This window comes from Ostrea edulis, chromosome 8 (genome assembly GCF_947568905.1).
Source record: "Ostrea edulis chromosome 8, xbOstEdul1.1, whole genome shotgun sequence".
NCBI classification, from domain to species: domain Eukaryota; kingdom Metazoa; phylum Mollusca; class Bivalvia; order Ostreida; family Ostreidae; genus Ostrea; species Ostrea edulis.
In genome coordinates, this window is record NC_079171.1 from 40,360,323 (window position 1) to 40,386,479 (window position 26,157).

The 26,157-nt window shown below is 35.3% G+C and overlaps 1 protein-coding gene across 1 annotated transcript in view; it reads left to right on the plus strand.

Moving 5' to 3' along the window:
* LOC125661711 (multiple epidermal growth factor-like domains protein 10) overlaps positions 1-26,157 on the plus strand; it is a 132,953-nt gene that overhangs the window by 1,308 nt on the left and 105,488 nt on the right. The window contains exons 2-3 of the mRNA XM_056147612.1: positions 17,398-17,628; positions 21,669-21,923. Coding sequence (XP_056003587.1) covers positions 17,398-17,628; positions 21,669-21,923 — 486 coding nt within the window. The remainder of the gene's footprint in view (positions 1-17,397; positions 17,629-21,668; positions 21,924-26,157) is intronic.

Genomic DNA, 26,157 nt, shown 5'->3' on the forward strand with positions numbered 1-26,157 from the left:
ACATTGCTGGACCCAGTAAATGTTCTGCAAAACCCCTATCCATTTTCTAACAAAAATATTACTTATTGTGAAGGAGAAACATCAAAGGTGCTGTGCCACAACATGCAAGAATTGGTATAAATCAAATGTGGACTCTACAAAATATTCCACAGAAAGTTGATCAAATTCCGTGGCCGAGTGGTTAGCATCGCGCTCAAAATCACACGCACTCTCACCTCTGGGCGGCGCGGGTTCGAATCCCTCTCGCGCCGGTAAGTGAGAAAGTTTCCCAGTTTACTTTCGGAAGGTCGGTGGTCTCTTGCCAGGTACATTGTATCTGAGTTCTCTCGTCCACCAATAAAAAACTGGGCGCCACCAGATAAATGAAAAATTGTTGAGTGTGGCGGAAAACAGCCAACAATCAAACTTGAAAACCTCAAAACTTTCTCCGAATGATCAACATAAAACGAATGACTTTTCAATACTTCACACCACTATTCCTCACGGTAAATTAAGAATTTGGTGTAATAGACATGTTTCGTCAATGAAAATGGAACACGAAAATATTACAATATTGTGCTCAGTCGCACTAGAATACGTTGTTAAACACTGATTCTACGCACACGTTCTCTAGGAACTGATACTAAAAAGACGTGAGTCATGGATGACCGGGTCTTCCAACAGTCTGCTTTGCATTCTTACAAGGCGGAATGAATTGAAAATCTTCGACAAAAAACTAATCCCTTGCTGTCACCTTGAATTCAACATTTAGACATATTGACGACGTTTTATCTATGAACATTTTTTATGTGAACACATTGAATATCCCAAGTATCACCCACAAAAGTCTGAAAATAGGGAGCGAGAAGTAGGTGTTTACCTTGATAAACTGACAGAAGTATCTTGTCAAAAACAGCTCCAGGAAGAGGTGAGTTTATATACAAGATTATAATTTATTTAATTGATGGTATTTCTTTTTATCTACTTTTAACTGAGTACAGAATTTAAATTGCGGAGTATTTCATCAGTTGCGATTACATTCCAAACAATTTTATAATTGTTTGAGAAGGCGTGGTGGTACATGTAAGCGTAGCAGAGTCGAATAACACGGCACAAAAATAACCCTGTACACAGTGCAGTATATATACAATGTATATTTGAATATCAAGAGGACTATAAGATTAAGGATGTATGCTACACCAGAGAAATTTGATATGGATGAAAAGTGGAGGATATGTACAACAATATTTTGAAATTGAATACTTTCAAATTTACTTTATTTTTGTAAAAAAAAATTCAGTTTTAGTAAAAAAAAACAACCTGAAAAAAAACTTAAACTTCTGCTGGACTCAAACCAGCGATCCAACGTTCAGCAGTCGGCGTGCTAACCTACTGAGCTACTCAGCTAGGGGATAAATTATTAATGAATAGACGAATATTGCTGCTGTTCATATTTTCATCCATGTTTTAAAAGGGAGTCAGCCATTATGACGATGTAGAGTACCTCCTCAAAGATATATGTGATGTAATGATATTGAATGGAACGAAATAGATGCATAAAATTATTTCTTTTTTTCTTCTTTTTGAAAGACATTATCCCAATCTACAAAAACACTTTGTAATTGATTGCAGTACTCGGACGTTTTGAATTCTCCACCTGAACTTCAGCAATTTCAATAACAAGAGGCACAAACCTAACATGATATCTGGCCGCTCGCAAAGCGAGCTCTCTTGGTAACGGGTGTACAAGAGAGTATTAGTATGAATAAGTACCAACACGGAGACGTTCTTCATCTCATAATGGGCTCCGCCATCTTAATCCCATTACATAAACTTATTCTGGGCTCTGCCCATAGCCTGCAGGTTATGATCCCTTTACATAGACTTATTCTGGACTCTGCCATCTTGATCCCTTCACATAAACTCATTTTTGGCTCCGTCATCTTGATCCCTTCACATAAACTCATTCTGGGCTCTGCCATCTTGATCCCTTCACATAAACTTATTCTGGGCTCTGTCATCTTCATCTCTTCACATAAACTTATTCTGGGCCCTGCCATCTTGATCCCTTCACTTAAACTTATTCTGGACTCTGCCATCTTGATCCCTTTATATAAACTTATTCTGGGCTCTGCCATCTTGGTCCCTTTACTTAAACTCATTCTGGACACTGCCATCTCGATCCCATCACATGAACTAAAATTAAACTTATTCTGGACTCTGCCATCGTGATCCCTTCACATAAACTTATTCTGGTATCTGCCATCTTGATCCCTTTACATAGACTCATTCTGGGCCCTGCCATCGTGATCCCTTCACATAAACTTATTCTCGACTCTGCCATCTTGATCCCTTTACATCAACTTATTCTGGGCTCTGCCATCTTGACCCCTTTACATAAACATATTCTGGACTCTGCCATCTTGATTCCTTTATATAAACTTATTCTGGGCTCTACCATCTTGATCCCTTCACATAAACTCATTCTGGGTTTGCCATCTTGATCCCTTTACAGAAACTCATTCTGGACTCTACCATCTTGATCCCTTTATATAAACTTATCCTGGAGTCTGCCATCTTGATCCCTTCACATGAACTAAAATTAAACTTATTCTGGACTCTGCCATCTTGATCCCTTCACATAAACTTATTCTTGGCTCTGCCATCTTGATCCCTTTACATAAACTCATTCTGGGCTCTACCATCTTGATCCCTTCACATAAACTCATTCTGGGCTCTGCTATCTTGATCCCTTTACATTAAAGGTCATAGGAGACGGTTTTCAAAAAAAAATTGTTTTGCACGAAAATGTGCTCTTCTTTAATTGCTTAACATATAAAGAAGTCATTAAGAAAAAATCGTAAGGTAACAGGCGCTACAGACCGTCAAATGTTGCCGTGGTGTGAAGTATCAAAATAGTAAGATGACTTATCTCCCTTGCTTGATGACGTCAAAAGAGACCAGCCTGACGCAAATGTGTATTTGTTTATAATACTAACAACTGCGGGTTTTAGCCGTCAAAATGTTCAATGTGCTTACATTCAACTGTAATGTAGCAAGTCAGGTATTTCTATATACTTTTGTCTAAATGATCCAACGTTCAGAACGACTTGGGTGCGAAATCTACACCGAGAACACAAAACTCGAAGTTGTTTGACAATCATTTTAAGCGATTACGGGGGTTGATGAGGATCAGTTTCGTTGTTGTATTCACTCTACTTTGGCAAAAACTAATGGGTTTATGAAATTAAATCTTCGACCAGATGCAGTTCTAACTATTTTCGACTAGGCTGCAAACCAACGGCAAGCACGGCGAAGACGAGGAAATCCTGCAAAACATTGACTGTACTGTAGGCCTATATAATGACGGTAGACTACATGTACACTAGTACTGATATTCATAATTTAGTATAAACATGATATGATTTGTTTAGATATGAAATTTGACTATGAAATAGTTATATGAAGCTTTTCTGATCAGAATTTTTCTCTCTAAATACATAAGTAAATAAATTGAAGGTGAATTGGTCTAACTTTATATGTTGAAAGTTGCATTATCAGACACACCCCCCCCCCCTCTTTTCTGTTTGAAAAAGAATGTTCAAAACAAATGGTGGAGCATATTGAAATTACAAGTTTTTATATCAGGTGAAATAAACCAATTTTTACGGTCATGCAAGAGTTGGGGGATGATTTTTTTCTTTAAATGAAGCACTAATTTGCACGTTGGTTTCCTTATTAGGGTAAAAAAAAAATAAACAAAATAACGTTAAAGGCCAAGGATTTTGAACAACTGGTCGGTTGAATGAATCAACATGTAAGAATTAAAGCTCGATTAATTTATTTTGTATAAATGAGAACCCGAGCCATTGATAAATTAGGCAGATCATTCTTTTTTCTACGTTTTCTTGTATCCATTTGACTGCCTTCGTCGGATATCCTGTGTCCGACGATGTATGACAGCCAAACATACAGTTTCCGACGGGAGTTCCTGCATACTGTGCAGATTTTCTGACTATCTACAACTTATGAACCGATCATCGTCCCACACTCCACGGTGACTCAACATATTCCAAAATTGTTTAGAAAGTTTTATTCTGTTTGAATTAGTTTTTCTGGACTGCACACCAGAAATTCTTTGGCTACCTAAAGTTGTCTGTGTGACTCGTCCATAACGCACGGCCTACAAAAACAATCAGGACATTCGGATTTTTCGACAGTTCCTTCAATAACTGGTCCAGACGAAGAATTAATTCTTCCTCTGGCTTCCAGTTCCAACCATTATACGCAAGAAAGAACCCTTATAGCGGCTAATGTGATGGTAAATTATTCTTCATATAGGCCCTAATGTCGCAAATTTTATTGTAAAAGAATGTTGAAGCCATTTATATTTATTAGATTCACCTGTTAAACTAAATAGCTGTACACGATACTTGTATAAAACTCCTATGAAAATAAATTTTAAAAAAACGGCGCTCAGGATGTGTAAAGGAAATTTCGATCTGGCTATAAAATATATCCGAGTCAGGGTGGAACTTGGGCACATAAAACCAAAGGGGGATGAGAGGATGCCCACCTTTTTTGTCAGTCAACCTTCACCCACCCCCCCCCCTCCTTGGAAAAAAAAGATGATGTGTCGCTGTGTCTGCATGGGGTTAGAAAGCGCAAGAATAACTATCTATATTTCTCTTATTGTCATCAGAGAATGTACTCTGAAATTATCATACATTTATCATTAACCAGTCAGTATTCTTTCAACCGATTCGAAATAAATAGGATCTTGATCGATCTTCTTGTTCGTCCTCCAATGAAAAATCGTAGATGTGGCTGACATTTGCATTAATTATGAGTTGAAAGTGATATCCTTGTATAACAAACTATGGTTCCCCATTCAAAAACTCCTCCAGTTGCGAATAAATCGTCTATGGATGTGCCTTTGTTTTGATTCGCAAATCTGAGTGTGGTCTCTTATGACGTCACAAATTCAGGAAATCAGGAACAATAATCGGGTAACAATTTTCTATTCCGACTACCTTTGCACTTTTCTTCGAGTTAATATTGTTTTTAATCTTTAAAAAGTATTTTTACGAGGAGTCTATGAAACAAAGTTGATAATTATGGAGAGAAAACGTATTGTTAAAAACCGTCTCCTATGACCTTTAAAGTCTTTGCAGTCTATATATTCACGTACATGAAAAGTTTGTCATTCATTTAGTCGTACTGAAAAAAAACCACGATTATAAATACATTCGCAATACTGAGTTTTAGATTTTGAAATTATAAACGACCGTTCATTTTGTCTTACAATAGGATTCCTAAAATCATTATCTAATTTTAATTACGAAGAGAGATCACATTTTTTTTTTTTTTTTTTTTTTTTTTTTTAGTGTTTTAAACAGTATTTTATTAATTGCAACATAATAAGGATGAGGCAGTGCCTGTATAAGCCATTCTTCTAAGGTACATGTAAAGTCTGCATAATGATGTGTATGAGAAATTACAATATTTATGTTACATAAAGAACATTTAATTTGGAGCCCCAACTTCTAAATTTTTCTTTCCTATTATAAAACAGAGGTTGACCGTTATGTTTGTTCAAAGTTTAGTTGAACAAATTAATTGTCCTTCCAAGTGTATTATTTACAAACATGTTATTGGTCACTTTTCTTTACAGTATTACCTTTGTAAACAAATACCTAATACATGTACGTTTAAAAGGCACTTTTGTCGAATTAGTTTATTTTCTCACAATCTTGAAATTGAAACAGGCCGCCATAACAATATACGTAGAGAAAATAGAGGATGTAAATTTTGTCATCACTTTGTATTAATTTACCCTCATTACGAGGAATTTCATCATAAATATATCAAAAAGTATTATTGGCAAAAACCATCTGTTTTCAAATTTGTACAATTATTCAGTGTTCATAATGTACACGAACTTTGTAATTTTGGGCAATATTTATGTCTTGCACTTCAGTTGCAAGAAAACATTGTTTAAGGATATGCGGGACGATGATCACGTGATGATTGCGAATTTATTATAAATTTAGAACCGGACGCATGGTAGTTAAAGTTTCCCGAGAAAAATCACAATGCTCTACAGACACACTATATGACGTCACAATAAAAAAGTACGTCACGACGTTGTATCGCGGGGAAAATGTCAATATTTTGTCGTAATTTGCTACCGCTGCCAAGTGTCGTGTGTAAATCTGTTGATTGAATTCTTGTCAAATGATAATTTTTATTTCTATTTCATATTGATTGCAAGTCTCCCTTTTCATATACATTGTATATATATTATGAATACAGTATGCGCCACAGTAATTTTGATAGTATATAGCGTATTAGTCACCGAAATCGCTCCTACATGTACATGCAATTTGAATCTAGGCATTTACAAAAATAAAGTCAATAGTACGTAAACAATGACCCGGTGCAAGTGTAAGATGATGATCGTTTGTTGGCATTTACTATAGTAGTGTGAAACTAGAACTGGACACACATTTATACCGAATCTTGCTTGGGAAACGTACGAACTACTCTGATGCTTTTACAATCGATCATTGTTTGCGAAAAATACCCCACCCCTACCCCCATATGCCGAAGATCGATACTTTTTGTCAAATCTTAACGTCCATGCTAGGAATGTTTAATTTCCCCAAGCATTTTCATGTAAATCTAAGTACGCTTTATTTCTCAAACTATTTTATATTACAAATTATTTTTACTAACTTTACGAAACACTGCTGCGAAAATGGTAACTAATGTAATAAATATGATACATGTCGGAAAGCGAGAAGCAGACGTGTGAAAAAGAAAAAAGTGCAAAGTCACAACGTGTGCGACACATAAATTCCTTGAAAAATAGGATGGAGACAATCCGAGTCATAAGCGACACTAGCTACCCTGGCCGCGGAAGTACTGTTGATCTTGTAAACAAGGTAGTAGCTTATATTGACGTTAACTAGATCTAACCCCGTGGTTTAAAGGAAGACGAATTGTAGAGCTACACGTTTTGTCCAAAGTCATGTATAATATATGTACATGTATATTTAAAAAAAGATTAAAATCTTATTTGTTTTCATTAACTCACTTTTTGTACCATAATCATGAAAATTCTAAATATTTCAATAGGTTAAAAACAAATGTAGTTTCTAACAATGTATTCCAAATCAGGCACAAAGAATTAGGCTGCCCCCCCCCCTCCCCCGTCTTTGACAGTGAGCATTGTAAGAAAAAAATGTAGTGCAAATAAATTGAGACTATCCTCTCCCCCATTACTTTTAACAGTAGTTGTACATGAAACGAATATAAGCTTGAAAGTTATTATAGCAAATATTTCGCCAAGCCTAACCCCAAGTGAACATATCAATGTATAACTTCAAAGACGCCTACCTCAAAATCAAGATTAGCTTCACCCCTTCATATTTTTAGAGGAAGTTAGGTATATGAATAGCTTTTAATTCCAGTGTTTGCAAAAAAATTCATTGACAAGTTTTTGAGCAGTGCTTCATTTAGTATCTGGACTACCCTGTTTTTGAGTACTAATTTCCACACCAAATCCTTAAATTTTCCCAATTTCTTATTATACGGTTATGTTTAAGCATGTTATTATTATTCATTTTATATTTTGCATATATTTTAAAGATTATTGTAAAAGATATATATAAAAATCCCATCAAATTACTTTTTTGAAATGAAAATCGGAATGATCTTGTAAAATTCACAATTTTCGAAAAGGGGGGTAATTCAAAGCTTATTATCTCCCTTGTATACCTAGAAAGTGGCCATGAAATTTATACACGTTGTAAAGGACATCCTGATGGTGCTTCATGAAAAAAAGAACAAATATTCATTGACGAGTTATTTTTGGCCACATCGTCCCGCATGTCCTTAAGAGTTATTCTCCGTTGCTTGCTTGAATTAGCACACCGCCATACAATGTCAGTTTTATGTATTTATATAACTGATGTGATAAGACATACGTCTTAAGCAGTAAAGAGAGTATGTAAATGTACCATATGGACTGAGTGAAACATTTTACAAGACACTTTAAAACCGAAGATCCAGTCCATAGTCAAAGGGAAAGGGACATTTTGAATATTTGCGTACAAATGATACAATGCAATGTAATTATATCGCAGAATTTGATTAGTCATATTTCAGTCCTGAATATTTGGTTGATTCCAATGTAACTTATTTTCAAAAAAAGTCAATAAAAGTTTTAATTTGAATGAAATTAAAATCAACATGTATCAAGTGACTTCCTAATAAACAAGTTTTATTTACTATGTATGATATCAATAAATATTACATAACTAATGCACACAATTAAACTACTATTATAAACTCAATCGCAATACTGAGTTTTAGATGTTGAAATCATGAACGACTGTTCATTTTGTCTTTGGTCAACTATTCATCATGGCGGATTACAATAGGATTCTTAAAATTATAAAATTTTCATTACGGAAAGAAATCATATCTGTTTTTTTTTTGTTTTTTTGCTTTTTAGTTTTTTAAACCTTATTTTATCAACACAATAAGGATGAGGCGGTGCCTGTATAAGCCATTCTTTTAAGGTACAGGTAAAGTCTACATAATGGTGTACATGATAAATTACAATATATATGGTCATTTATGTTGCATAAGGAACTTTTGATTTGGAGATACAAGTGACCTCCTAATAAACAAGTTTTATTTACTGTATATGATATTAATAAATATAACATAACTAGTGCACGCAATTTTTAAAAAATAACTCTTAAATTAATTTGAATTTAAGATATCGTTCATTCAATTCATGTGCGCAACAATTCAAACACGCACTATTAAAAATTCTTCCTCTATGCAATATTACATGAATTTAATTGTGCGGCACAAAACGAATTTTGCATGGAACGGAATGTTGAACGGTTTAAACAAATAAGAAACCCTGCCCGCTCGTAAACGATCTGCACTGTTTACAGGAAATGGTAGGCGCGCATTTTTTGTGAACAGTGCGCACTAAACGATAGGCATGATCTGCATTATCCCTGTGATGGATTAGACACGAAATAATTTATATCAACACATTTGATCGAAACGGTTGAAAAATAAATGCTTATATATTTTTTTAATTTTATGATAACATGATGAATAACTACAATGTATTACCCAAGCTAATATGTGATTTGACCTTTAAATAGAACGTTTAAAACACAATGGAATGCTATATTTAATGTCAGTGTATAATTTGACAACACATCCATATATTATTTGTCATAGTTTAACATACTGACAAGATTTTTGGTTTGGTTTTTAACATTGGACAAAAAAAAAAAAAAAAAAAAAACACCTCAAAGATCGACACATCAATAAAAGAAGCACAATTTTCCTAACTGACTGGTATACATTCTCTGAGTAGAGATGAATTCACCAGTGTATGACGCGACATTAGGGTTTTTGTTTGAAACGATAATAGCATGGCATCAGGAAGAAGTACTCCAGGAAGTAAGCCCACGAATGGAAAATAAGAGATAAAGAAAGCACACACACACTCCCTCTCTCTCTCTCTATCTCTGTGTGTGTGTGTAACGAGTTACTTTGATTTATTTATCTTGCTTATATCTTTATAACATGTTAACTGATTTAAAAACAGAATTTGAAAGATCGTGCTTTTACGAATCAATCTTCTTCATCTAGAGTTGCTTGCTACATTAATTCTGCAAAAAATCAATATTGTTTACAATCTACGTTTGAATTACAACGTATTCAACATTTCCTCACATTCGTAATCAATCTTAAATAACTGTAAAATTCATTTTTCAATACACTATTTCCTGCATTTTGTACATCCGACCAGTCATCGTTCATTTAATAAGGAACTAAAATGTGGAAACAAATAATTCACGACACGGGGTGTAGTAGTATATAAATATTGCATGTAGTTGAGGGTAACGATGAAAATTGTTACCCCAAGAAAATCATTGACAACAGAGGCGTAGCCGAGGTTCACAATGGTTTCTCGAAGGTAGAAAAATTTCGATGTTACCCTCAACTACATGTACATGCAATATTTGTTTTATTATACTGAATGTTAAACAAACAGCGAAGCAGAAAAACTTACGTTTGTTGAAATTTAATAAATTATTGTCCTGTGATATTTCGTATATATATGCGGGTATTGGCGTTTATTACAAATGTATCACACCGGTAATTGTCCAATCAAAATGAACTTATTTTCAATTGTAGTTCCATATATTTAAAGAAATATTTTTTTCCTTGCGCGATTTTTCTCATTTCCTCTTCTTCTTTTCTCTTAATTTTTGCACCCCTGATTAGGAAATTTTGTGCAATTTGTAGAAATAACCAAGTGTATACAAAGGAACTATTTGCTGTTGGTAGCTGAGGCTACTTCCTGAGGTGTACTCCGGCTGTTTACACACATGTGAAAAACACGTGGATTTGAGGGTAGTCTTAATTGTTTGCAGGTAATTTATTTTCGAAAATGCCGCGTAGGGTGGTGTTTTTCTGGTGTCGGCATACGAGATAGGTAACATAGAACGTTTCTGTAGTGAAAATAATTAACGGTGTGATACCTTGAAGGAAGTCGTGAATTTCACAATTTCTCGTTTTTCTCAGTCCTTTCCCTTTTCATCGGCTCAAAATCAGCACAGAATATCAAAACAAGAGGTTTGAAAAACAAAACGGTGTTTTAATAGGTCATTCAAGAAACATGACGCAATACACAATGCGAAATATCAATTACATCTAAATACGTATCAACAACGTATTTTTTGCCTTATACAGCTCGAAAATCGTAAATATTTGTATAAACACCCATCTACATAGCATACACCGGCGGGTTTAACATTTAACACATCCAACAGACGTATCAAAATTTCACATCGATTTTACAATACGCATATTGCACAATAACCCCTCCCCCTGCCTTGCGCAACTGTTAGATGGACTTTCCTTGACATTCATAAGCATCACACATAACTCTATGACTTCTTGATTCAATGTCCTTATTGTAAATTAACCCAATTAAGAGATTTCGTATTTCTGTGTAGAGTTTAGAAATTTTAATTTATTTTTAATTTTATGTCCTAAAGAGAAATTCAGATAATTCATGATAAATGCCCGTCAAGGTCACTCATATGAACATCAAAATGTCTCCTTAACACAGAAGATTTCAAATTATTCGTTTTAAGGGCCCAACACGCGAAGTAATATTTCTGACACGATTTACGACAGTCCCCTCCGTAGCAGGATATCAATGCTCTGACGGCATAGGCCATAATTCTATTGCCGTCTTCTAAAGCGTTGACCAAAAATTTGTGTTCTGCCCTGCATATTAAGTTTGTCACTAGATATTCTTACCGTTTTGAGCATTTTGAACACTTGCAATTTAACGTCACTATACTTAGCGCCCTTAATATTTGGCCTACATCTTCTTAAGAACCAAAATTTAGGAAATGTTTTAGCTAAAAAAAAAATTGTAATGAACAGTAAGATGGATGATTTCTGTATGATCTGTGTACATGTTCTAAAACGTCATATTATCCAGTCAGACTTTAGTCTTATTTATTTGTTTTAACCAGTATTTAGTCTTCTTAATGTGTTACCCCTGCTTTGAAGAAAGGCTAACTACGCACAACCCCTGACAGATTAGGGGACCATTGTCTGAAACACTAATCACCCGTGAGCATCAACTTGGTTTAATCTGTTAAGCGTAATTAATGGGCTCTTCTAGGATACCAAATTGACCAGATGCAGATTCCATTATGATACCGAAAATTGAATATTTTCACAAAACCAAAGATCTCACTCATATGAAATAATTAGCAATTTAAAAAAATGTATAAATAAATTTAGGATTAATAAGTGATTGAAATAGCAAATTTCATCATTCTTCTTTCTAATGAAACCATTTTTGCGGAAATATCTTGATTTTATACAAAGTTATTTCAATTTAAAAAGTATCACACGCGCCTCATATTTCACTGATGAAACAGGCAGAAATCACGGTAGTCCCAAGAGGAAGTAAATCACCAGTTACGTCAGTTATCTAGCTCCGATCACTATGTGCATGGGGTATACTATTGATGGATGAAACGGGCATCTACTGTGCAAATTTGACATTTTTTGATGAAGATTTAGTTGTCTTCAAGGTATCACACCGGTAATTGTCCAATCAAAATGAACTTAGTCAATTGTAGTTCCATATATTTAAAGAAATATTTTTTCCTTGCGCGATTTTCCTCATTTCCTCTTCTTCTTTTCTCTTAATTTTTCCACCCCTGATTAGGAAATTTTGTGTAATTTGTAGAAATAACATAATATATAGTGAAAATAATTACCGGTGTGATACCACAAACGACGTCCTCTAATCTACGGCGAAACGAACGCGCATAAATTTTACGCATGTGATAATTCTATAATATCACCCGTTGTCAAGTACTGTTACCCGTTGCTAGATATCGATCACCCTGGATCGCGTGCTTTCTGTTCTACTAGGGTAATAATATATATTTTCAAATGCTTTTCGACCAATCATATTCGACTATTTTACATGAAAGTATAATAATAGAGGATAACACTTCTTTTAGATGGCAGCTGAATGAGCCCCTATGTATACTGTCTATCACAGAAGTCACGTTCAACTCCAGTTTTTTTAAATTAAACTTCCTTGATGATTTTGAATGGCGGTCACGATGATGGTTTCAATATATCTTCTGTTAATTATTTGTGTGTTTTCCCATGCATACGGTAAGGATATTTCTTTTCATACTAAATGGATACAAGACATCATAATATACAAATAAATAAATAATATTGCATTGTGTAGACATCTCTCTCTCTCTCTCTCTCTCTCTCTCTCTCTCTCTATTTCTGGGTAGTTCATCGAAAAGGAAACCTACTAATCTTGTACAATTGAATCATAGTTGACGGGTTTCGCATCATAGAATTCTGAAGCAAGGGTTTTCAGAGTCTTTGCAAATTCCATACGGTTGATTCAAAACGAAAAGCCTATTGCAATTTGTTATACCTTTGTTGTAAATGATCTTCATTATTCAATGTACTGCATGCATCTATTTATATTGCAATAAAATAATGTTTACGCTAAAACTAAAATCACGGATTGAAGGAACGGAGATGCATATTTATTTATTAAAAAATTATGATCTTCTGTAAGATCAAAATCAAGCATCAATAAACGTAAGCACTATTTACTTCATATCCTATTATTCTAAGTTGCCTTTTTGTTTTATAGATTGCTCTGGCTTAGTTCTACCAAAGCGTACTTTGGGAAGGTCGGTAGTCTCTTCCCAGGTACATTGTATCTGGGTTCTCTCTTCCACCAATAAAAAACTGCGCGCCACCAGATAACTGAAAAATTGTTGAGTGTGGCGGAAAACACCAATTAATCAATCTACCAAAGCGTGTCCATGCCTTACTCTCTATTTTTCTATTTCAGGATAGTTTACACATATATAAAAAGAAAGTATGTTTTTAATTAATTTCACGCTTATCACTTATGAAGTAAAACTCAATTATAGCCTACGGACTTCATTTCATATACAATGTACATGTATATATGAATCAATATTAAAAGCGCAAGTACCAATACTGGATCATGCGTTTCGGAGGTTATTGGCCAATTTTATTTATACATAATTATAGATGTATTCACAGCCCACTTTGAACAGGTTATATGTTTAGACAATATTGCATATGTATCACATTTCAGAGAATTTAACAATGTAACCATTCAGCTTTCATTTTTTTTTTTATAAATTGAAAGATGCTGTTGTTCAAGCGATAGGAAGGATGCTGATTATGTTTTAGGGACGGTGATTCAGACAGTGACATGATTTATCTACAGAGCCTCTAGAATGGAGGGATATGAAAGCGGAATCTATCCCCCCACCCGAGACTGGGGTTTTAGTGGATATACATGTTGCTATTTCAAAACAAATCTTACGTTATGTGTTTTCTATTGTAATTAGCAATTTTATAAAATTAGAATCTTTTCATTTGTATTTCTATAAAAGAAAATGCAAAATTATCAAACAAGACACTAAAAGACGTTAGGGCCTACAGCATTGCATAGTCAACGTATCGTGTACAAACCCTATATACATGTAACTGGTTTTCATGCAATTAACTTCTTTCTTCATTTCTAAAATGACGGTGTACACAGATCATCTTTGGAAATATGAAGTGTTTGTTTTAACAAAGCCAACCATAACTGTAAGAGCGGAATTTAAAAATGGAATGAATATTGTGGAATTTGTGATTTTTTACAAATCGATGGATTGGTTGTATATTGTTTAACGTCCCTCCCGAGAATTTTTCACTCCTATGGAGCTGTCGTCCGTGCCGCTGAAGGGCTACAAAATTCTGGCCTAAGTTCGGCGCTTACGGAGGGATCTTTATCGTGCTACACTGCTGTGCTCATTGGGGAGTCCAGACAAATGGCGATGCTGGTAATGCTTTTAAAAGCGTTTATAGAACTACCCGAAAAATTGGACAGGGGTTCTCCATTTCACGAAAGTTGACGCGTTTATGGCGGACATTTGAAAATAGCAAGTTCATAATTTTATTCCTACTCCATCATAAAAATTTCGTGAAGATCGGACAATATTGAATAATGGACGCGTTGCGCATGGATATCTTATAAAGAAAAGGAGTAGGGATATCTTATTAAGAAAAGGAAAGAAACATTCCCGGAACCGCCTGAAAAAAATTGAGCAGGAGTTGCCTATACTTTAAAGTTTGTTTTTTTTTCTCAGAAAGTTGACGCGTTTTTGGCGTCTATTCTGGAATTGTGTGAGAGAAATAATCGATCATGTTTAGACATGATTGCCGGTGTTGTAGAGTGAGCCTTCCCCCATACCGAGACTTCCCCCGGAAGCCTGGCTTTAGAGTGAGCCTTCCCCCGGAAGCCTGGCTTTTGAGGGAAGACCTACTCTATCACTAGTTGTTGAGTCAGACTCCCCCCCCCCCCCCCCCCCCCCCTTAGCAGGACTTCCCCCTTCATTTATTCCAGGTAAACTACTATCAATTTAGATTGTTTAGATACCAAGACCTTTTTTAACAGGGCATTAAATGATTTTGCTTAAGTCGTTCATTAAACTCAAGGGAAGAAAACGGTGAATAAAACACATTGGAATTAATAAGTCATTTTGTTTTACCCATAGACCTTGAACTTTGCCCCACACAATACCCATGCCTTGGTTAGTTTAAGAAGATTGAAACATGAAATGAGGAAATTTCGAATTTAGGTTTCTTCTCACCTGCGTACAAATATCGGTTATGCTTTTAAACTTGTACAACTTCAGGTAGGTTGGTAAGTAGAGAGGTAGGTGTGTAGGTAGAGAGATAGGTATAGGTACGTACAGTGTAGGTAGGTAGGTAGGTAGGAATAGGTAAGTAGGTAAGTAATTCCCTGTCCGATAAACTATATTTCATTTCATAGTTTGTGCAGGAGAGGATGAAAGCGTGGACGTCCCTCTGGAGCGAGACTTCAAGAGGGTTTTACGGCTCTAGAGTGAGTCTTCCCCCTGGGGGTAATGTTTATTCTAGAGTAAGTCTGCTGTAGGGAAGGCTCACTCTAGAGCGAGACTACCGGGGGAAGGCTCACTCTAGAGCCAGACTTCCGCGGGGAAACGCTCACTATGGGGGGGGGGGGGGGGGGGGAGTCTGGCTCTATAACACCGGTATTGGGGAGCAGCAAATAAACCATACATGTATGCTAGCAAACTATCCATTTCAACTTGTACTTGAAAAAGAACAAGATAGTGAAGATCACCTCGGCCGATTCCGAATCATCTAACCTCGGATGTACAGTGTATGATGTTTTCCGCCATACTATACAGTCACGTCACTGATCAACTGGAACTACTGACAGCTCCTGCAAAATACAGTCCATTTCAATCAAAAACACTTTGTTTGAGAATTGTGTTTTTGTTGAAATAGAGGGCCGTTTTCTAAGGCAACCTCGAAAAAGCCATTTTAATCACTGCTTTCTTAATGCGGCAGCTTTTTGGGGAGAGTAAATAGACAACCGCATTACAAATGTCGGGAGTAGCTACATATCAATTCATGTCATACATCCGAGGTTAGATTATGGTACCGGAATCTGCCGAAGTTTACCAAATGGGTCGAAAATTAGACAAATTAGCAGCAAAATTGCATCTGTCATACAAGCTAAATATGATTATAGTTTTAAACATCGTTGATGTTTTCGAGAGGTGTTTTGGCTTGGGAAAATGAGCATTTATATGTGTTTATGGGGGGGGGGGGGTGTACTAAATAAACATAACTATATTGCAAAATAAAAACAACTTTAGTTGTATTTCTGGTATTAAATGTGCTATTATAATAGTTTACTCATTGTTCATGTGATCGCAAACGAAGAAAATCCCGTGGGGATCCGGGTTAGAGTATGTTCTCAGTACCCCTTGCTTGTCGTAAGAGGCGACTAAATGGGGCGGTCCTTCGGATGAGACCGCAAAGCCGAGGTCCCGTGTCACAGTAGGTGTGGCACGATAAAGATCCCTCCCTGCTCAAAGGCCGTAAGCGACGAGCATAGGCCTAAATTTTGCAGACTTTTACCGGCAATGGTGACGTCTCCATGAGTGAAAGATTCTCGAGTGGGACGTTAAAAAATATATAATCAATCAATCAAACGAAGAATTTTTTTTCAATTAGTAGCCGCGCACCATGATTAAGATATATAGCGCAATAAATGTACGCGTTTATATATATTCAAAAATTTTGCGACCATATCCATTTATATGTTATAAATAATTGATTATTTTGCCCAAACGTATTTGATTTCCCCTTCAATACCAGGAGTCACAGTTCTGAGTTATAATGACTTAAAGAAAGTTCATGGGGACTGATGTACAGCATTGAAACAATATTACATGTAAAGGTGAAGTTAACAGTGGCCAATTCCATAACTCTCACAAAGAGTACAAAATTCAGAGTAGGGCAAACACGGATATATGGATATACCAGAAGTGGGACCCGGTGCCTAAGAGGAATAAACATTCCCTGTTGACCGGTCACACCTGCTGTGAACCATATCTCGCAAATGTCAATGAAGATTTGTGGAAGCCATTTCAATTAGAGAAAAAAACCAGCCTATCAACTTTCAAGACAAATGCTATGCTATTAACGTCTATCTGTGTGACACGGTGTTGTTATATCAGAAAATGACATTCATTAACCGAAACGCGAAAATGAAATATCACAAATTGCATATTGATAAGGATCTCTTTCACTTCCAGGTTTAATGTACACAACTGTCACTGTGTATGTGAAATGCTGGTTTGTATTACATGTATATTCATTTGATCATTTATCAACAATTTCAACCCGACTACATATAGCGTTTTCCCTCTGTTAATATAGAAAACATAGCCTTACACAAACCAGCATGGCAGAGTAGTCAATATAAACCAGGTAACGACCTATTCAATGCAAGTAATGCTGTAGATGGACTCAAATCCAACCTCCATGGCTGGGGAGGACAGTGTGTCGCATCGCGTGGCAAAACAAAAGCCACATGGAGAGTGGACCTAGAGGACATCCGCAGTATACATCATGTTACCATTTATTACAGGACGGAGAATAAGGCATGGGGTAAGTTAACTGATAATTCGCTTTATAATTTCAAGGAATTCAAGGTGTTCCAATTCTTTGAACGCGATTTGAACTTAAGAGTTAAGTAATGTGTAAATGACGCTAATATTCTACAACAAAGTTAGTACGATGGATACCTTTACAGTCTTACAGACCTCTCAATGAACTTTCAATTGACTGAATAGCACAATTTCAAATGTTAAAAATTAGGAGAAATGAAGAAATCATGTATTGAAAGTGTTGGCCTAAGTTATGATTTTGGTAGAGGTCATATTATTTTCTGTGAGCTGAGTAACAAAATTAAAAATTGACACGCTTAACCGTTTATTCCAAACAAGTTAGGTTTTATCTGATTGGAAAAAAATATTCTTGATAAGAGGGATGTAGATTGATTATTTGATAAATGTACACCCACTTAGAGGCAGAAATCATTTAAGCACGTGCATCGTTCTTCAAAGTGTGGGGGGGGGGGGGTGACTTCACAGTTGTTCCAAACAATTCACGAATTAGAAATAAAAAAAAAACAACTGAAAACGCAGTCCTATTTTGGCCAGTATTCAAAATCGTAGGAGAGTAGGGGGGCAGAGAAAATTAAACATAAAAACCAGATATTCCCCCAAACTTTTAGAATTCTTAGGAGAGGTTGAATGATTGCATCACCTTACCCTTTTAACTGTTACTTGTTAGCACACGCTACACTAGTTCTCTGTTAAAGCATGCTTTCTGTGGGTTTATTGCTGTCACAACTGAATGGAAAAGCCTCACAATGACACAAATTGTCAGTTTTTAAGGCATAGATCAGAAAGGTTGATAACTACCATCCCAATCCTCTTCAAATTGGATGAAGCATCTTCTGAGGCCTTTGCGGCGGGGCTAACACTGTCAAATATTGACCAACCTTCAAACATCTTTTTCTCTACAACCGCCCATCTGTTAGAAAAAAATAAATGCATAGTAATGTAAATCAGGATGACCTCTACCTTTATTGTAAATTTCATGATCCCCGGGGTAGACGTCCTGACTCAAGGATGGGGCCAAACTTTACATACATGTATAGTGTTTATGTGTAAAACTTTTCAATAAACATCAAACTGTAATGCACCTTACTTACAACAGCATCAAATAGTTGGGTAAAAAAAAGTATCCAAAATACGTTATTTCCCCCACCGATCACCCTCAAAAGTCATTCTGAATAGTCAGCTTGTACCTTCTGTAAGCTTTAGAAATGACCACTTGTGAGATATGTGAAGGTGTGCAACATATCATGTAAACAAACATGGAGCTACCTGCTTCGAGACAGATTCACGGGATATAAACCAACTTCGTCGAAGGCATTTCTGCGAATATCTCGTCGGGCTAATGTAGTTCTACTTATGTCTTTCATCTAAATCCCATGCCATCCGTTTTATTTGTCGTATTCTGCCATTTATGTAATCGTACCCGAGCTTTTCCGTCCATTTACAGCCTTAAAGGGGGTTGTGACATCACCTTACGTCTCGTTTTATCTGATTGGCTTTTCAATCTTCCGACCATCTCGGCTTTTTTCTTAACAATGAATAAAAATATATGAAAGAGCTATTTAAAATTTGTCAAAGGCGCATTGTTTTAAAAACGAAAATGACTAATGGGAATATCAACTCAGATTATTTCATGGTAAAAAGGTAGTTTTGATACATAACTTTATAGAATTAATTATTTGAAGATCATAATCAATCGAAATTATTTCAGCTGAAATGCTTATCTGAAGTATATTTTAGAACGATGACGCAAGTGCAAGCCAATCAGATAACGCGAAACGCAAAGTGATGTCACAACCTCCTTTAAGAAATGACGAATAGCTATGGATTCACATTTTTTCTGACTTTCTTACTGTACATTAGATGTATTGGAAAAAACTTTTTACTTTCCATTTTTATCTTTTACTGGTTCATGCTTTGCAATAAAATCAACTCCAAAAATTTATTTTTTTTCTATGAATTTAAAACATATAATCAGTAATCCTTACATAATTTATCGGTGTTCTGTGACGGCGTATTGATGTATTTATAAACAGGTATAATTTCATGCTCAGTTTCTTGAATGAAATTGTTTTTTTCATATTCTATAAATTCTTTTTATTTTGATCTTAGTAATTATGTCGTTGCGCGTGTCAAATAAAAATCTTTCTATAGCATTGAAGGTCCAATTTGTCGGACTTCAGATGCAGATTCGTTTGTCTACGTATTAAAATTCTATAGACTTTAAAATTCCTGCACACACTTGTAATAAAAACATCACATAGGGGTGTATTCTGCATGAAAACGATATTGACTCCACGTAAGTACTTTGTTTAAATTTTTCAAAGCGAAATATTTAATAAAATACCCACAAGTCTCACAACAATACATAATTTCGGATTGCTCTTGATTTAGTTCAAAGTTGGTATTCAGACGGTGAAACAGACGGTGTGACGTCAGAATAATTGATTTTGTTTTTGTGGCATTGCAATTAGCTATTTATTAAGCACCACTATAAATGATTACTCATTGCCTTTATCCAAGTAGTTAATTCTTCACATCCACTGGTTTTTTGGATTTTTGCAACAGATTTTCTAATTGATTTAGCAAGATGCCAAACATCAAACTGGTGATCAATTTTTGAACACTCTTTTGCTACAAGACTTCTAATCTGAACATGCGTATCTGTTGCTAATATTTCTATTCTAATGCCCTTTTCAATCAAATATAAGATACATCTCCTAAATCCCCCGACCTCCATTTTACTTCAACTTCCTGTTTCAGTAACTTTGATATTAATAATTAAACGCTCAACCGTTGAAATCTTTAAACAATTTGATTTATTGATTCTAAAACCAGATGTTCTTGCAGTTGCATTTATTGAAATAATGATGTACAAGCGCCAGCAAGGACGTGCACCAGAACGTTTATAGTTTGATACAAGATCAGCCCTATGCTAACGTAGCAGAGCATTTGGAAGTGATCGGGATGCTTTGATAAAACCCGATGATAAGCTACAACATATTTAACTCTAAACAAGGAAGAACATGAAAATGGCAGCCTGCATGACGTTGTCAAACTCTGATTTCCAATCAATGATTAGTGCTTAATTGTGTATATGTTGAGAAAATTAAAATGGTTAATATGATTTCTATGGTTAAAATCATTGTTTAAACTCTTGTTTTCTTTTTGCCTTACCTTTCCCTTTAACTGAATTGATGCCAATCAACTCATAAAAATAATTGATTATCTCGTTTTGATTAATATAGGTTTTGGCAAGGTACTAAATAACCCTTTAATGCTGTATGTAAACATTTGTTTTTCAGGAAAAAAAAAATAAAAATCTATGCATAAAACACAACAATGTCATACTGTTATTACAATGACGATTTCATTTATTGATTGATTACTCGTATGTTGTTTAACGTCCCTCTCGAGATTTTTTTTCCGCTAACATGGAGACGTCACTAATATCAATGAAGGGCTTCAAATTCAGGTCTATAATCGACACTTACGGTCATTGGGTAGCGAGGGTTCTTTCGCGTGCCACCCCTACTGGACATCCGTTTTTCAAGGTCATCTCCGAGGACCCGTGACATTCACACCTTATGCCGAGCGTTACGCGATGGATCTGGCACTACCTTTTTTAACTACATGCACTTAGATCTGTCGTGATCGGGATTCGAACCTCGACATTTTCCACGTGAAGAATAAACGCTCTACCTCTAGACCACCGCGGCGGTTAAACAGCGATTTGAATCGTATGGTATGCGATGTTTATGGTGAGGTGTGGTTTCGTATTTTATGTTTGTTGTTGTTTAAAAGAGTAATGTTTTGTTAAAATAAGTGATATAAACAATACAGATTTTGCCACAATTGCTGTAGTTAATTTATTGATATGATTCGAAAATGACTTCTTGTATTTACAGGGAGTTTTCCCTTGTTTATTATTACAAAAGTATTTGTCGGTAAATGCAGTTGAATAAGGTTAATTACAGTGCGTTTGCTTGTACCAATATAATATAACCTGTGGGTAATATTCAGGTTCGACAAATAAATATTCTGCAAGATTTTTGGGGTTTTCGTTATACGTATCGAACACAACCGACAGAACACAGGGAGAATTGTGTTTCCATGACACAAACTACACAAGGGCCACCATACCCGCCGTCCTTAACGTCACGTGTCCAGTTCACGGACAATATGTCATCTACTACAACGAAAGACTACAAGGGAAGACCTACCCTGATGGTTATAGTACCAGCGCCTATAATGATGTCTGTGAAGTTGAGGTTTATGGTACGTTGCTGTAATTTTCCATGAATCTAAATATCACACATTTGTAACTTTGAAATTAACAGCTAGATATTATTCTCAATGAGAAGAAAACAACAATAAATTACATCAAACTGGAACGTCTAATACTTATAAATTTTGAAAAACCCAGGGTAACCTCATCTCGTGGGGTTTTCGTAAATATTTCCTTTCAGTTAAAACCCTTACATTGTTTTTAATCTGATGTGCTACATGTAAGTATAATGCATCTTAATTTCACTTTGAAATTCAAAAATAGATTTTTCTATTATAAATGAAACAAAACAAAGAGAGGCATGATCAGGTTGGCCAATTCTATATAGGATGACCTGAACGTTAAAACAATAGCAATACTCTAATTCTTAAAATGCCTCACATCAGTAAAAATATTAAGGGATATATTTTAAATAACTAACTAGAAAGTATTCAGATATAGTCTTATTTCTCTTCCTTTATCATCGTCCCCAAATAGAATTTCGTACAATTAGATGATTTAGTATAGAACTTTATGCAAATAAAGGTCATATTATAGCCTCAACAGATTTGGGTATTTATAGTTTGAGTACCTCTCAGGTCAGTAGATCATATTTTGCGTAGGGTGTCCCAGTCCTGGGTTTTACGGAGAAGACTGTTCCTTTCCGTGTCCAGATGTCAACTGTAAATATTGTCACGTAGAGACGGGGGCGTGTCAGGCGTGTAAACCTGGGTACAAAGGTCATCGATGTCAACTAGGTATGTCTTAGTATAGAACTTTATGCAAGTAAATATCTTATCATAACCTCAACAGACTTAGATATTTAGTAGTTGGCTTACCACTCATATCAGTAGATAATATTTTGCGTCGGGTGTTTTGGGTATTACGGGGAAGACTGTTCTCTCCCGTGTCCAGATATCAACTGTAGATATTGTCACATAGAGACGGGGACGTGTCAGGGGTGTAAACCTGGATATAAAGGTCACCGATGTGAAAGAGTTATGCTCAACTATCTATTTTGTATTACTTATAGGAGTTATGAGATGTATCACTGTACGTTATCTTCACCTTTCATGTACATCTCTTTGCTGAAATAAGTACATCAATTATCGTCAATTTTGTACGTACTGTGGAAGAGAAAGAATGATTATGTTCTTTATATCCCTTTCAGGTAACTCCATACTTGTATTAGTGTAAAATTTATTTATTTCAATTCATTAGAGTTCAAATTTATACATTATCAAGTGAAATATATTGGTCAGTGCACTTTTTTATGATGCGAGACATTACGAAATATATATGTGAGAAAATTGCGACTTCCTTCACAGCATTATTAAAAGTTCAGAACAACTGGTTATATCATTATGATACTATTTATAATAATTTCATGAAACTGTTTCGATACAGAAATACACAAAATGTCTATGGAAAATGAAAGAAATTTATCGCAAAGTGGACATGATGAAGATTTCAGTGAAAACAGAGTTATTGCCTTTGAATTCAATATTTTGAAACATATCATTGATTATTCACGCATAGGTTAAACTTGTGAAATATTTCATTTTAACAATATTTGAACAATGAATATTGAAAAAGACTACAACAAAATGTATGTCCCTATTATGTATAAATCTAGATAAATTATCGATTTTGTAAAATCTTGTGACGTCACGAAAGGGTGGGACTACATTAAATAATTATTAGCTCGCCTGAGCTGAAAGCTTAAGTGAGCTTTTCTGATCGCTTGTCATTCGTCGTCTGTCTGTCTGTAAACGTTTTAGATTTTTTACCTTCTCCAGAACGAATGGACCAGTTTTACCCAAACTCAGCAAAAATCATCCTTGGGTAAAGGTCTTTCAACTTTGTTCAAATGAGGGCTCATGCCTCCTTCAAAGGGAAGATAATCACAAAAATACATATAAAAGTTCTTCTTTTCAAGAACCACTGAATCAGAAGAGATGAAATTTACACAAAAGCTTCAGGACGTAGTGCAAATCCACGTTTGTAAAAAGCATAGCCCCCGGGTGTAGATTGGGACCACAATAGGGATCAAAGTTTTACGTGCGAATATATAGGGAAAATCTTTTGATACGGGCCAAGGTGACTCATGTGAGCGATGTGGCCCATGGGTCTCTTTTTTGATATCATCATCGCCTTTGTTTAAAAATGTTTGCGTATCTGAGTGTGATATATTGCAGTGTTTCCATTTGAACAGAATGTGAGAAAGGGAAGTATGGTGAAGGATGTCAAGAGTATTGTGGATATTGTACAGACCTGGCGCAGTGTCATCATGTTAACGGGACGTGTTTAAATGGATGTTATCCGGGGTTCAAACCAGGAACCTGTAAAGATCGTATGTAATTATTGCCTGTTATCCATAAGATTCATTGGTCTTCATGTTTGCGTATGATGAGGGTCCCGCATGAAGTACGGGAGCCCTTTAGTAATCGCATTTCCCATCCATCTTTCTGTGAACACTTTCGTAGTTACACGATAACTTAAACAGTTTTCATTGTACAGTTTTCATATTTTGTACAGAAATGATTTACAATAAGAGGAAGACACCTATATATTTTCTGTTCATGTCACTTTGTCTGTCTGTATGTATCATCAATAGTTATTATGTTCCTATTGTAGGTCTTTGCAAAACAAAAAACAAATATGATAACTGATCAAAGTACCCTTTGAAATAGTCTATCAGTCAATTTATATTTTATACAATCTGTAACCAAGAATGTCAACATTTTCTTCAATAGCATGTGATGGAAATGGATCTTGCTTGAATGGCTGTGACCCGGACTACCAGGGAGTCACATGCAAAGACAGTAAGTTGTTAGCATACATCGATGCAAATCTATTATGCTTTACAAGTGTGAATTATTGTCATAAATTACATAAATATGAAGATATATGCATTCTATTTCTTCAGTTAAAAATATGTTTTGACTATTTCACTCAATTTTGCTTACAATTGTATTATAGTTGTGCTAAAATAAACTTAATCAACCTTATCTTCTTGAGAAATTCTTTATAAACAGTGTCATCAAAGGCAATTAGAACCTTTTCTGAAGTTTGTACCTGTAAACCGAAATTCAAGAAAATATTTTCAAAATCGACTTTCGACGTATTCTAAATCATTGACTGTAATATTATGATATGGAAATCTTTACAATCTACAACTGTATGAGGGGAATGCTACAATGTTATCTCAAAAGATAATATACTTTGAACTTGTTCATATCACCGTATCGAAAATGTCTTCAGAATTATTTGAGCACGAAATTGTTGATACCCAGCTCCTAAAACGTTCTACTTTACCATTTTCCGTTCACTCACCGTTCATTTAGAGTTTGCTCTTCGTCCAGTTTTACAGTCGCCAACCACTCACATTCACCGTTCACAAAGCGTTCATCGTTTGCTCACCGTGCATTTACTGTGCACACAGCGTTCAGTCTTTTTCCTATGCAAATTCATTCTGATCTCCAAAATGAAAGGATGAATCTTTCTAACGAGGACATGATAAAAAAAAAAAAAAAGAACACATGCTAAAGAGCGGAAGGAAACTCTTATTTCATATCAGAATATTAAAAGTATGAAACATATAATGTTACGACTAAAACTCTTTAAGTGAATTCATATCTATCTCTAATCAAGTCCCTAGGTGATTCGGGTTAGAATAGGTCCTCAGTACCCCTCGCTTCTCGTAAAAAGCGACTAAATGGATGAGACCGCAGAAACCGAGGTCCCGTGTCACAGCAGGTGTTGCACGATAAAGATCCCGAAAATACTGAATTTCTATGCAAAATTTTGAGGAAATGTATTTTTAAGAATCTGTGTTCTGTTTGGAAAATGTATTTACCAAATTTGATAAATTACAAGATTTGAACTAGTTCGAAGTCTCAACTACTTGTATCATCAATTATAAAACTGAAGTACACGTATAGGAGTATAAAATATAAGATATATTGGATGAAAAAGAAACTGTGATATCATGCAGATTTTGAACGTTTGAATTAATCAATCCTTCCGCCACAACATAATGAAAATATACTGCCAAACTCTTTCAAAATTTGCATTGACAAAAATATTTTCAACCAGATTGACTTAGTATTAAACGTGTAATATGTTTGCACCAAGGGGATCATTATTGGACCACTAAATCTTAGTTGCAGCATCCTCGGCAGTTGTGCTCAAAAGCTAGGGAGTTAATTTCCTTAAAGCAAAAGCAAAGAATTCATATTTAAT